The 14,081-nt window shown below is 23.4% G+C and overlaps 5 protein-coding genes across 5 annotated transcripts in view; 4 read left to right on the forward strand and 1 right to left on the reverse strand. All coding sequences in view use genetic code 6, as the record gives it.

The window, feature by feature from the left end:
* The window catches only part of TTHERM_001261810 (cyclic nucleotide-binding domain protein), a gene marked incomplete at both ends in the record, with an annotated part of 3,025 nt that extends 1,995 nt beyond the window's left edge, over positions 1 to 1,030 (forward strand). The window contains 3 exons of the mRNA XM_012800574.1: positions 259 to 348; positions 621 to 710; positions 934 to 1,030. Of these exons, the coding sequence (XP_012656028.1) occupies positions 259 to 348; positions 621 to 710; positions 934 to 1,030 (277 nt within the window). The remainder of the gene's footprint in view (positions 1 to 258; positions 349 to 620; positions 711 to 933) is intronic.
* Positions 1,031 to 2,057: 1,027 nt separating this feature from the next.
* Positions 2,058 to 4,514, reverse strand: TTHERM_01262810 (cation channel family protein; the record flags this gene model as incomplete). The annotated part of the gene is made up of 3 exons (XM_001026040.2): positions 2,058 to 4,058; positions 4,108 to 4,248; positions 4,365 to 4,514. 3 exons carry the CDS (start codon positions 4,512 to 4,514, stop codon positions 2,058 to 2,060), a joined length of 2,292 nt encoding a protein of 763 aa, XP_001026040.2.
* A 1,421-nt stretch (positions 4,515 to 5,935) lies between these two features.
* On the forward strand, positions 5,936 to 6,436 carry TTHERM_001262811 (hypothetical protein; the record flags this gene model as incomplete). The annotated part of the gene is made up of 1 exon (XM_012800575.1): positions 5,936 to 6,436. One exon carries the CDS (start codon positions 5,936 to 5,938, stop codon positions 6,434 to 6,436), a length of 501 nt encoding a protein of 166 aa, XP_012656029.1.
* Positions 6,437 to 7,441: 1,005 nt separating this feature from the next.
* Positions 7,442 to 9,285, forward strand: TTHERM_01262820 (Ran-binding protein in the microtubule-organising centre protein; the record flags this gene model as incomplete). The annotated part of the gene is made up of 10 exons (XM_001026041.2): positions 7,442 to 7,606; positions 7,690 to 7,743; positions 7,876 to 8,031; positions 8,123 to 8,245; positions 8,313 to 8,429; positions 8,488 to 8,621; positions 8,666 to 8,748; positions 8,809 to 8,859; positions 8,925 to 9,129; positions 9,180 to 9,285. 10 exons carry the CDS (start codon positions 7,442 to 7,444, stop codon positions 9,283 to 9,285), a joined length of 1,194 nt encoding a protein of 397 aa, XP_001026041.2.
* Positions 9,286 to 10,105: 820 nt separating this feature from the next.
* Positions 10,106 to 13,882, forward strand: TTHERM_01262830 (elongation factor Tu GTP-binding domain protein; the record flags this gene model as incomplete). The annotated part of the gene is made up of 10 exons (XM_001026042.2): positions 10,106 to 10,399; positions 10,491 to 10,730; positions 10,820 to 11,198; positions 11,314 to 11,714; positions 11,770 to 12,074; positions 12,139 to 12,787; positions 12,872 to 13,012; positions 13,076 to 13,281; positions 13,344 to 13,644; positions 13,703 to 13,882. The coding sequence occupies 10 exons, from the start codon at positions 10,106 to 10,108 to the stop codon at positions 13,880 to 13,882; spliced, it is 3,096 nt and encodes a 1,031-aa protein (XP_001026042.2).
* Positions 13,883 to 14,081: the final 199 nt, after the last annotated feature.

Genomic DNA, 14,081 nt, shown 5'->3' on the forward strand with positions numbered 1-14,081 from the left:
GAGATGAAAGTGTATCTGGCTTAGGTTATGCTTTAGCAAATTGCACTAATCTCTCACATTTAACGCTTGCACTTAGGTAAAAAGAGTTAATTTGTTTTGAATTATGTTAATTTTTAAAATGAAAATGAATTAAAAACAATATTTCTGTTTTAATTTATTTATTAGATTTTTATTTGATTTATTTTAATTATATCTTTTGTTTTTTTACTTCTTTTTTGTTAATTTAATTATATTATTTTTTCTTCAATAAATAAAAAGTTATAATTAAATTGGTGATGCTGGTGCATCAAGCTTAAGTTCTGCTTTAGCAAATTGCACTAATCTCTCAAATTTAACACTGGATCTAAGGTAAAAAAATTTAATTTGTTTTAGATTATGACAATTTTTTAAATAAAAATGAAATTAAAAGAATATAACTCTTTTTGTTTATTTATTAGTATTCTTTTTTTTATTTTGTAATTTTTTTTTTCTTTGTTAATTTAAGTTATTTTTTTCATTTTTAAACTTTTGCTATTATTATTATTATTATTATTAATTAATTTCTAATTTTTTTATATATTGTTTACATTTTTTCCAATTAGCTAAATAATTATATTATTTTTTCTTCTATATTTAAATAGTTTGAATAAAATTGGCTCAATAGGTGTATAAGACTTAGGTTTTGCTTTAGCAAATTGCCCTAATCTCTCAAATTTGGCACTTTATCTTTTGTAAAAAATAGTTTATTTGTTTTAGACTGTGATATTTTTGAATATAAAATTAAATTTAAAGCATTGCTACTCTTTTAATTTACTTATTAGCTCTTTATTATATTGTTTTTTCTTTTTTAAATATATAATGTTTTTTTTATTTTGGATTTAAAATATCATTTTTAATTTAATAATTTTATTCAATTTAATTTTTTTAGTAATATACAAAAAATTATATTAAAAGTGGAAATGAAATGAATGGATCATAATAATTGAAAGTTGAAAACAAGTGTCTTAAATCAAAAAGATTAGTAGCCTTTTAAATATATTTCGAATTGTGACAAACAAATAAGTGGTAAAAAAGGATGAATAAATATAAATATATTTGAATAATAGAATATAATAACTAAATTATAGATTTATTATTATTTTAATATTTATAGATAAATTCAGTCCTCAATTTTCACCAAAAAAGATTAATATTTTTAATAATAAATGTTCCTTATTATATCTTATTAAATTACATAAATGTGAAGCATTAATTTCATAAATATAAATTAGATGTATTAGAAATGGAAATTAATATTGTTAAACTTAGTAAAGGTTAAATAAAAATTACAAAATATATCAAATATATCAAATTTTAAAACATTTTAAATATTTATATTTTCTTATAGTTATTAGAAAGCTAGTATTACTTTCTTGTTTTATAATAATAAATAATAATAATAATCAAATTGTTTATTAGTGCTTTATATTAAAAAAATAAAATTTAAATTGAAGTTATAAAAAAGATTTATGTTTGAGAAAAAATTTTTCTTAATTTTTAATTTTAAATTAATAAAAGTTAATAATAATTACTATATATATTAGATTTTAAGAGAGCTTATCCACATCTATTTTTTAGTACCTAATTTTTTCTAAAATTTACAAATACACAAATTAAAATAAATCAAGTCTCTTAAATAGGGTGAATGGATAACATATTTTCCTATATATATTATTTATTGAATATTCATAATCTAAGATCGATTTTACTATGCTTTTAAAAATTATTTTCTAAAAACAATAATTTATTATTGTTTGTAAAAGCTTTTTCAGTTTTTTTGGAAATTTCAGAAAAAACTGAGTCAAATCTCATTATTTTTTCTATATAAATTATTATTAAAAAGTATTTCATAAATGTAAATTTATTTGAAGTTGATTTTTTCATTTCATTGAATAATTAATAAAATTTTAAAAACATACATATAAATATAAATTTTTGAGTATTAATTAGTATTTACTATTTTGATATTTATTTTTAATAATAGATAATAATAATTAAAATATTAGATAAATCTTTTGTTAATTATTTTAATGTTTAAATCATGATATTTATTTAATATTCTTTTTTAAAACAATATTTGTTGTATGCTATAAAATAGATTAGATCTAGTCTGGTATATTTTCTTATTTGTTTTTGAATTTAATACAAGAGTAATTGTGCTGAGGAAAGTAATGCTGAAATTCATGAATAATATCGAATTCCATAACTACAAAAATATCTTTTTCTAAAATTTATTCTTCAATAAAATTATTTTCTGCATTAGATTCAGAAAAAGGTAAATGCTAGGCAATACTTTAAGTACTTTCTTTTAAGAACTCACTCTTTTTTTCTTTAATACTTAGTCTTAAGTTATCCTTAAATACAGTTATTTTTCTTCTCGATTTTCTTTGAATTTACTCATCATCGTTCTGAAAATCTTTATAAGCAGTGATTTTTCTTTTTGACCTTCTATGAAACATCTCATCTTCTTGTACATATTGATCTTTGTATTCATTTATCTGATCTATATTTCTATTATTGCTAATTACCATTTTTTCAGGTTTTTAGGTTTCTTTTAATTTAATCTTTCTATTTTATTACATCCTTTTTTCCTTTTATGCAAAACTAATCTTAATTTAATCATCTGGCTATAGTTAAATTTAAGGCTACTGTTAAAAATGACTAGAATCACTTTAATTTGGTATTATATCAAAACTTTGAATTGGTTTCATTTTAGTTGGACTCATGCTGAAGGAATTTTCTTATTGAATATTTTCTGTTTGAATTTTTTGTAGCTGTATTTTTGAATAATTGTCAAAGTTATTTACATTTTGTATGTGATTCTTTTAATTTTAAGGTGTTCCATCAGCTACTGATTATGATGGTACTTAAATAGTTCTATTAGACTATTGGTAATTATTTGGCGAATAAGGAAGCATTTTATTTAAAGAGCTTTCTCTTTACAGGTTATGTATTGGTAAAGGCTTAATGCTTGTTTGTGTTAGTAAAACAGGTTATTAATGGTTACTTATGCTTATTTAATTTTACTATGCATGTTATTATTAATGAATGCCAGTCTAATTATTATTTTTGTAACTAAGCAAGGGACTAGCAGGAGCTTCAGGTATTTAAAATTGTGATGTAGGTATGTAGGGGTTTGATGATTGTAAGTTATATAAATTCTGCTTTTATGAATTCTATGCTAAATTTACTTGCATTTGATTAGTATAATTTTAGCTTATATGCTTTAAAATAGGAGTTTGGTTTTATATAAAATGATTGCTCGTTGAATTAATCACTTAATTTTGTATATTTGTTCCATGAATCCCTATGCTACAGTTTGATTCTCCTAAAGAATTTTAGTTTTTAACATAATTATTTTCACTTAAATTTTCTTCATTTATTCCTGAAAGTTGAAGGGACTTTTGATTTGATAAAACATTACAAAAATCCTTATTATTCCTATTAGCTTGATTACTTTACTATGTTTCAAAATCTATAAATTATTAATCATCAAGTATGACATCATAATTTTTTGAAAAATGAATATTTTAATCATTGAAAATCGATAAATTTTAGTTCTAATTGTACAGACTACCATAAACAGAAGATTTATTAAAGTCTTCTTCGTCTAAAGCCATCACTATTTCGTTGTGGTAAAAGAAAAATTCTGGCACTAAATTAAAAAATAACTCATCGTGATCATATCCAATATCTTAAATTGCTTCTATTAAATGTTCATTTTTTCGTTATAGCTTAATAACAACATTATTAAATTACTTATTTAAGATATTAATTCTTAAATTTTTAAGCTATTATCTTATATATTAGTTATGTTTTAAAGTGAAATTAGAACGGAGACCTCTTCTGACAAAAGAACTATCGCGATAAAGTTATTCTTAATAATAATTGACTTTGTTAATTATGAGTTCTCTTCTTGGCTTATACTAAAGCAATTGACATTAAGTTATCTCATGGTCTTTGTATTAACAACTTGAGCAATTGATATCACACTCTTCATAGTTATTCGACACTTTATCTTTAATCATGCAGTAGATTTCCTTGACAAAAAAATTATTGTCACTTATCAAATAATTAAAATAACTTTACATAATCATCTCTAAATTCCTTAAGGATTTATATAAAATCCTCTTTGTGTATAATAAGAATGGATGTGTTTTCTAAGCATTTAGCTGTAAGTTTTCTAGCTTCTGATGAAAATAAACTATGTATCCCATACTATTATCCTTTCTATTTTGATAAATATTTATTTCTTTAATTTTGATTTCTTTTTACTTTTTTAAAAATATCTTTAATTTTTTTGCTTAAAAATATTTCATTAAATAAAATATTTTTGATTAGTTTACTTTTAGTTAACCTAAAATTCTTTGCTAGCTAAAGCTACCATTTAGAGATACCTCTAATTCTACTTTTCCCGACATTACGAAGAAGAATTTGTAATCCAAATCACCTTAAGAAAATATCTTTTCATCTGGACCATATGTTTACTCTTTCATAATTTAAGAAAACGCGCTTAAGCATTTTTTGCTAAAATACTTTTTGAAAATGGAAACTTCATTAATAATTCTACCATAAAAATCTTCATAGACCTATTTGAATCATAATTACAATAAAAAAATGAGCTTGTATTTAGTAATAGTGTAATAGCCAAAAATAAATTAAAATTTTTGAAAATATGCTTCGACAATTTATAATTAGCAATAACATCAAATTATTAAAACAGTGTAATTTGAGTTTATTTTACCATATATAAATTTAATTACTTTAAATGATCTCTTATTTAATAGTCGTAAAAATTAAGAATTTAATTACATTTTATCTTAAACTCTTTGGGATTGTTTACAAAAATTGCTCGCCTACTTTTGAATATTTTAGTACTTTTTCCTAATGTTATGTATATTCTAGGTATTTTATAACCCCAATTTAAACAGGTTTCGAAATCTTTCTATCATTTAAATAGGAAATAACTTGATATCTTTATTTTTTAAATTCAGCTGACTTTTAAGAGAATTCTAAAAAGAGCGAACCAATCGTGTTTACAACGTAGGCATAGACTATGCATGTAATTAAAGTAAAATAAATTACATACATTTTTTCGATATCTGTAATAGGCGTGATATCTCCGTAACCTACTGTAATCATAGTGATAAAGGAAAAGTAGAGAGCATTGAGATATATCTTTTCCCATGGATCGTTAGTCAGATTTTATTTAACAAGCCAATTTATAGTGTAATCTTTTTCAAATTTTGTTATAAATACAAATCCACAAGCAAAAGTATGTGCAATCAAAATTATCAAACCAAGCAGTTTTGAAATAGTAACGAAAATTGGAAATTTTTAATTAAGAGAAAAATTTTATTCAATAATACTGATATTAATAAATAAAGATCGCAACCTTACTATAAAAATTAAATTTACAATCTGATTTTCTTAGTATATTTAAGCAAAAATGCTAATAAGAGAAGTTATTATTTCCATCAAATTATGTTTAAGAATTCTTTACCTATCTACTACTATATCTAATCCCGAATAATATCCAGCATTGAGATTAAGAATAAAATCTAATATAAAAAAACAAATAGATATAACTCTTATTGGTTCTACAATAAAATCATCTTCAAAACCGACAAGCAATAAGCAGCGAAAAAGATGATACCCAACTATTACTATTTAAATAATCTTCCAAATATCAAAAATATAGTTATTAGGTTTCAAAATCGGTATTATATCGAGAAAGTATTTCACATTAACTTTTTCATTTCTTATAAGCGATAAATCACCTATAATATCTTTATGAAATTATGTAAGACGAGCATACATAGCAGAAGGTACATACCTCATAAGTTTTGAAACTAAATTTTTCAAAAACATAATCTACTAAAATGATCCCAGTCTTTTAGAATGAGCCTTTTTGAATATGGACCTGTTTGTTTATTAACCTTTTAAAGTTAATTGTTTTAAGGATGACACTTTAGTGAAACTTAAATTCTTTACCTTATTTTCATTTTATAGCTAAAATTATTCTGATTTATATTTTTTACTCCGTTAAGACTGGTTTAAATCAATAAATTCTTAATTATGTTTTTTAAAATAACTTTCAGGAAGATGTTCATCTATATGTACCAATCTCTTACTTTAGTTGATGTGTGTAGATTATAATTTGTTAGTACTTTATATTTATTTACTATTAGATTGGTTATAAATACTAGTTTAAACTACTCTTTCAGAGAGGTTTTTTTATGTACCTGCTTTTTAACATCGCTCATCGTTTTCAGAGTTAACTCTTGAGTCTATTTTCAGCACTACCTCTTTGAAATCATCATCAGCTGTTGTTTAGAATTTCCTTCTTTCAGCGCCTTCAATTAACGTGTTGTCTTAGATGCTCTCGAATTCACTATTTTAATACTCAAAAGTGTGATTCTAAAACATCTTCTTCTTCTTTTTTTTTTTTTGTTTAGACTAAAGTTTCTTTAATTAAAATTTTTTAAAAATATTTATTTTTCTTTCAGTTTATTAAAATTTTTTGATTTCGCAATCAGCTACAAAACAAAACAAATAAAAAATTTGAGATTTGAAATAAAGAATTGAAATAATATTTACAAAGCTTTTTCTTTACAAATGTGTAAGTAGAATTTATTATCCAAATTGATTACAGTATAAATTTAAATAATTTTAAAGAGAATAAATACCATTTTAATATATAGCATTCAATAAATTAAGCTATAAATTTTAATTTCTTAAATAATAATAATATAAGGAGCATAAGTAAAAATCATTATAATCTAAATAATTTATAAACTATAAACATAATGTAAATCCTGTGTTAGATAAGTTATTCTCTTCTTCTTGACTCTTAAGAATTATTAAAAATAAATAACTTAATTATCTTAGCTGTTCTTTAAAAATAATTAATTAAAAGACTATAAGCAATAAAATTCTTACTTAAAAATTAACTCTTACGAAATATTTAAAATAATAAAATGATATTTTAGCTCTTTAAATTAAGAACCTTTTAAGAATATTTCTTACATAATTTCTTTTCAATTTTTGATATACTTTGAATCATTAATAATTTTTGATTAAATCAAACAAATTTTCTGTGTCTATAGGCTTTCTGATAAGAATATAATAAAGTTAGTGTTTAAAGAGTTTACCAATTATAATTAATAAAGATGATTTTGTTTAGATAACTATTATGATGTAGGCATTTATATATTAATAAATATGTATAATTAGTATTTTAATGTTTGCAAAGAATTCACATTCTTATTTAGTTTAATTTTTAAAATTTATAAAGGATTTATAAGGTTTTATCTGACTAATCTTATTAGTTTCTAATAAATATTTATTACTTTTTATAAAAAAAACAAATATTATAGTATTCATTCATTTATAAAACTTAAGTAATAAAAGATAAGCAAAAATGCAAGAGAATTAATATGATTAGTTGTTGAAAGACGTTGAAAGAATAAAAAAATGTTCATTAATTACAAAGTAAGAAATTAGCAAAAGTATTGATAGTGTATTAGAGCTTTTAGTAGAAGCAAAGCATCAGATAAATGAGCCTATGGAAATAGAAGATCAAGAGGTTTATTTTTGATATCTTTTGTTTTGAAAGCAAAAACCCTTTTATAATTTAGTTAAAACTATATGTTTTTTAAATTTACATAGGTGAGAAGGAGAAAAATAAAGGATAGCATAAATAATTTGGATGAAAAATTAAGGGTAAAATCAATTTAAAATTGGTATTTAGTTATTCTAGTTAAACACCTATTTCTTTATTAACCATATACAGAAGCTAGCAATTTTATTCTAAATAGTAAAAATATTTTTTTTAAATATTACTGATGCAAATAGGAAAAGAAACCACTTAAATCTGTTATTGACAGCCATAAAAAATACTTTTAGTACCTATCAAAGTATGGAAAGAACATCGAAAAGATATTTAAAAGTGATATAAATAATGTTTTTAAGGATACATTAGTTTCCTTTGAAAAAGAGTGCGTGAATGAGGTAATTCCAATGAATAATATTTATACTCTACAATAAAAGTGAAAAAAATAGCAAGAATATATTTTGCTGATATTTCTTTTTTAAAATAAAGGCTATTGCAGAGCATTTACTAATCGAAAAAAAATTTGAGTTGTATGAAAATTTCTTAAAAGAGACAGGTTTAAGTCACAAAATAGACAAAGAGAAATAGAACATTTTGAAAACTATTTAAAAGGTAGGCTTATAATAAAATATTATGTAAAGCTATCAAGCTTATTAGCTAATTTATTTAATTAACATAGATATTTGATGAATTCTAAACTAATCAGCTAAATGAAGCTATTAAATGGGCTTAGACTAAAAAAGAAGAACTAGAAGACTTAGACAGTCCTCTTCTTTTTTATCTGCATCGTCTTTAAGTAAACAAAAAAATATAAATCTTTTAAATTAATAAGTGACTATCCTTTGTATTATTAGTTCATCTAAAATCTATAGAAAGGCAAAATGGAAAGCATTCAATATGCTAGAAAACATTTTAAAGATTTCTTTAATTAAAAAAAATTTGCTGATTAAGCACAGTAAGTGATGTTCTACATACTTTTAGAGAATGGGTAATATTAAAATAATCTATAAAAAAAGTAAAATAAATTTTTAGCAAAATATAAGATCACTGTCAATTAGACCAGTCATACAAACAAGTAGAGGAACTGCTCTTAGATAATTATTGCAAAATCTATAGTAATTTTTTAAACAAAAATCGAAGCAAATAAGTATTATTGATATTTCAAATAATAATAGACCTTACTATTAAAAGTGCTCTTCTTTAGTGTTTAATTGCAGGAACACTAGGTAATTATCCTTCAATATTAATCTTTGAAGTAAATTTTTTAATTTTGATAAAATAATAACTCTAGCTCTTCCTAAATTCTTGAAATACACATAAATTTCGAGTATGGATGAAGAACTCAAAGATTATCACAACAAGAATGAATATCCAATCGAAGTCGAAATAGGAAAAGATTTCAAATATCATTCTATATTTGTTTGTCCTATTTCTAGAGATGTTATTGAACCTGACTAAAACCCTGTTTGGCTGACTTGTGGTCATGTTATATCAGAGTAATTAATTTGCTAAATTTTAACTAAATTTTAATTATAAAAAAAAATAGAGCATCAATGAAAAAAATAACAGCAAGTGCAAATAAAGAAAAATTTAAATGTCCAACTTGCCCTAAAGAGATGACAGCTAGAGAGACTAAAAAGATCTATTTTTGAGAAATTAGAATTTTTATTCAATCAGAATATTTATTTAAGCTTTAGGGTTTTAAATCTAATTTTTACCTATTTAAAATAAAATGATATAATTAATTAGAAAATATTTATTAAACGCTAAAAATTATACTATTAAAAACTACTTAAAAAATACTACCATGCAGCGAATTCAAAAAAAAAAAATAATGTAAAAGAAAATCTTATATATAAATCTAATCTCAGTATGCTATTTGTAAATGTAATTTTATTTATCGAGTGCTTGCTTGCTAATTAACTAACTAACTAAGTTATTAATCATGAATTAAATTTAATTATTAATTTTTAGTTTTTGAAAATATTTAGCATTTTTTATTTTATTTTAAGTTATTTAAATCACAGCAAAAGATAAAATATTTTAAACACTTAAATAAAAAATATTTTTAATTGAATACAAAATGAATAATAACGGCTAATTACTTGTAGCAATTAGAGTATATATTCAAAATAAATAGAAGTTTATAAGTAGGATGTAGGTAGATAGATAGATCATAAGTATAAAAATAATAAATGATTAATTAAGATAGCTAAAAATAAAGAAAACCTTTATTGTTTGACAAAAAATAAAGAATTTGCTATTGAATCTAAAAGATATTAAAATACATTCTTTATATACATATATAAATGCATACATATATATTTAATGAGTGAGTGATTTGTATTTTTTACAAGGAATAATTAATTAAAAAATAGTATTGAAAATAATTCATAATCAATTCTTTTAATTTTAATAGTAATATACTGAAGAGATTCATAAAGATAATTATAAATATAATAAATTAGCAATATGGAAATCAGTGATAACGATAGTGTTTTATCTTCTGATAACGAGAACGACGTTAAGTTAAAGGGATTTGATAAAAACCTTAAAAAAGATGAAGATTCTGATGCAGATGATTAAAAGAAGGTATTGGCTTCATCTAAGGCTAAGGAAAAAAAGATAAAGGAATCAGAAGAAGGTGAAAAGAAACCCAAAAAAATTCATTTAAGAAAAGATAAAGGGTATGCAGACTACCTTATAGCTGAAGAAGATACTTCCGACCTCCCTCCAGTTACTGTTATTGTTTAAGGTCCAAAGCAGGTAATTTTTAAAGTCTTGCTTGAGTATTTTATAACAGCAAAGAAATGTAGAATTAGAATCTTAATCTCACTCACTTATTTTTATAAAAAAGAGTGGTAAAACTACTTTGATAAAGAGTTTAGTAAAAACATACACTAAGCATAGCATTTAGAATGTTAAAGGTCCTATTACTGTTAGAGCAAATAAAAAGAGAAGAATTACTATTATTGAATGTCCAAACGATATAAGTGGTATGATCGATATGGCCAAAATTGCAGATATTGCTATTATATTAGTTGATGCCTCTATTGGTTTCGAAATGGAAACATTCGAATTCCTAAGTTTGCTAAGGGTAATTTATTTTAATTATGGCAAATATTATTGATCTAAAAACTTTTCTCAGTTAATTAATATTAAACACGATATAAATTCTATAATTAGGCTCATGGTTTCCCTTCCATTATGGGAGTTCTTACTCACACTGATTTCTTCAAAGACAATAAATAACTTAGAAAAACCAAAAAGAAATATAAAGCTAGATTTGAACATGAAGTTGGCAATGATTCTAAACTTTTCTATCTCTCTGGTATGAAATATGGCTAATATTTAAAAAGAGAAGTTCTTAATTTATCAAGAATGATTGGTGTTATGAAAGTACAACCTGTTCCTTGGAAGTAGACCCACCCATTCATCGTCCCTGATAGATACGAACACTCTCGTGAAGGCTCAAAAGTAGAAGATAATGAGCTTGTTGATGTTAGCTTTTATGGTTGGATAAAAGGCTCAACCTTCCGTTTGAATAACAAGATTCACATTGTAGGTAAAAAAAAATATATTTATATCAAACTAAGCCTAAAAAAAATACTCTACTTATAGCAAAATTTTAATCCCCAGTTTTATAAAGTATTTATGATTTTTTTAATAAAATATTAAAGGTTTAGGAGATTATGAAATTGATAGTACTGATATCATCGAAGATCCTGTTCCTGTTGTAGAAGTTAAAGTACATGAAGATAAAAAGAAAAAAGAGGAAGGAAGTGGTAAATAGGATGGTTAAAGCGATGGTAGTGAAGGTGATGATGAATCAAGCGAAGAAAGCGAAGATGAAGAAGAAAATAAATAAGAGGGTAAAAAGGAAGAACCCAAAATTAAAAAAATTAAGCAAAAAAGAACATTGAAACAATCAGAAAAGATTGTTTATGCCCCTTTCAGTAACTTAGGTTTTTTGAATTATGAAAAAAGTGGTGGATATATTACTATTCCTGATGAGCACGTTGTCTTTACCAAAAAAAATTAACAAGATGTTTATGATGATAATGGAGAGTTGATAGAATAAGTAAATAATTTTTTATAGTTTATTATTTATTTACATTAATTAATAAATAATAAAGTAGGAAGATGAAGATTTAGGTGAAGGTGTTAAGATGGTTAGAGATTTATAGGATATGAAAAAAACTTTAAATGAAAAGCTAGATGAAGATGACGATGTTGAACTTCTCGATGGTATCGAATTAGGAGAACAAAAGAAAAATATTCTTGAATTCACAGCTGAAGAAAAGAAGAAATTAGATTTTAAGGAAAAGCAAAAAGAAATAGTTAATCTTAAGCACAAGACTAAGGATTTAAATTAAATTGCAAATGCTATAGAATAATAATAATCAGTTATGGCTACTGATTTACAAGATCTCATTTATGGGTAATTACTTATTTCTTTAAGTTTGTTGAAATAAATTCTGAAAAAAATTAATTTTAAAAATTAGTAAAACTGACAAAAAAATATGCAATTTCGATAGCAGTAACTTTAGAAGTAAAGAATTATACACTAGAGATTTATATAAGGCCTTAGTAAAATGCAAATTTATGGCTGGCTCATTGATAGAAGAGGAAGCCCCAGAAGAATTAGATAGTGATGCTGAAGAAGAATAATTAAAGAAGAAGAAAGAATAGGAAGAAGCTGAAAAATTACAATAGCAAGAAGTTGACCCAGCTGAAAAGCAAAAAGAAATAGATTAATTTATGGATTCATATCTAGGTATTTTAAAGAAAGGTGCATATGTCAAGATGACTATTAGAAATATTTAATTCAAGCACTTCAGAAACTTTAAGCCTGAACATCCTTTAGTTTTGACTAGAATTAATCCAGGAGAGGACAACTTTGGTTTCCTTAAAGTCAGAATAAAAAAGCACAGATGGTATAATTCTCTTCTTAAAACATTAGATCCTCTTATTTTCTCTATTGGTTGGAGAAGATATTAGAGTATCCCTTACTTTGTTTCCCAACAAAGTGATGCACGTATGAGATATTTAAAATATACTCCATAATATGAATATTGTGATGCTGTTTTCTATGGTAATTTTGCTCCTCAAAATACAGGTTTTGTTTGTACTCAAAGTCTTAACAATAAATTAGTAATTTATAATTCAAACAAATATTTACATTTAACTTTTTCCTCATTTCATTAAATTAATTAATTATCTTTTTTAAATAAATAGGAGAAATTTAGAATTTGTGCTACTGGTGAAGTCCTTGAATTAAATCATACTTTTGATATAGTAAAAAAACTCAAGCTTGTCGGTGAACCTTTCAAAATATACAAAAATTCCGCCTTCATTAAGGGAATGTTTAACTCATTCGTAAAATATTTTAGAATTAATTCATGTTCAGTTTTTTTAATTAATTTTTTTTACCCTTTACAGCTAGAAGTTTCTAAATTCGAAGGAGCTCAAATTAAAACACCTTCTGGAATCAGAGGTTAAATTAAAAAAGCAGTTAAAGAAGGACCTGATGGTTCATTTAGAGCTACATTTGAAGATAAAATTGTAATGAGTGACTTAGTATTTATGAGAACTTGGTACAAAGTTCCTTTAGAAAAGTTTTATAATCCTATTATCTCTTATGAAAAGTAATATCTATCTATCTTTTTTTTGTTTGAGTGTAATTTAATATGTTTTTTTGAATTTTTAGGACAAGACTTATGAAAACAACTTGGGAATTAAGAAAAATGCTCAATATTGATGTTAAGTAAAAGGTCGACAGCGAATACTAAGAAATTGAAAGAACTGAAAAGAAATTCAATCCTTTGTTAATACCTAAAAACTTAGAAGAAAATCTACCCTTCAAGTCAAAATAAAAGGTTAAGCTACTTTCCAAAAAAGAAAAGTTAGCTAAAGCAGAATCGAAGATCCCTATAAAAGAGCTTACATCAGAAGAAGATAAAAAAGTATTTGCTCTTATCTAAAGACTTAATACAATCAAAAAAGAAAAGGTAATTTACTAATAATTAATTTAATATGTTTTTGAAATAATTTTATTCTAATCAAAAGTTGGCACAAAAAGCATAAAAAACAGAAGAAAAAAATAAAGTTAAGTAAGCAAGAACAGAAGGAGAAAAGAAAAAATTCCAAGCAGCTAAAAAAGAATATGAAAAAGAAAAAAATAAAGAAAAATTCACTAAAAAGGCTAAAATGGCCTAGAAAGCAGCAAACGGAGGTGAATCTGATTGATAATGTTTAACTGTATAAACAAAGCAATAAACAACAATAATAATAAGTTTAAATTAAAATAATTGTTTTAAATGAGATAATTAAATAAATTAAAAAAAAATTAACTTTTTAAATTTAACGTAAAATATATACTTTCTATTTGTAGTATTTGATATTAAAATATAGTTAAATTGCATTTCAATCACATTTATAAATCAAT

Source organism: Tetrahymena thermophila (assembly GCF_000189635.1).
Source record: "Tetrahymena thermophila SB210 genomic scaffold scf_8254075, whole genome shotgun sequence".
Lineage (NCBI taxonomy): Eukaryota > Ciliophora > Oligohymenophorea > Hymenostomatida > Tetrahymenidae > Tetrahymena > Tetrahymena thermophila.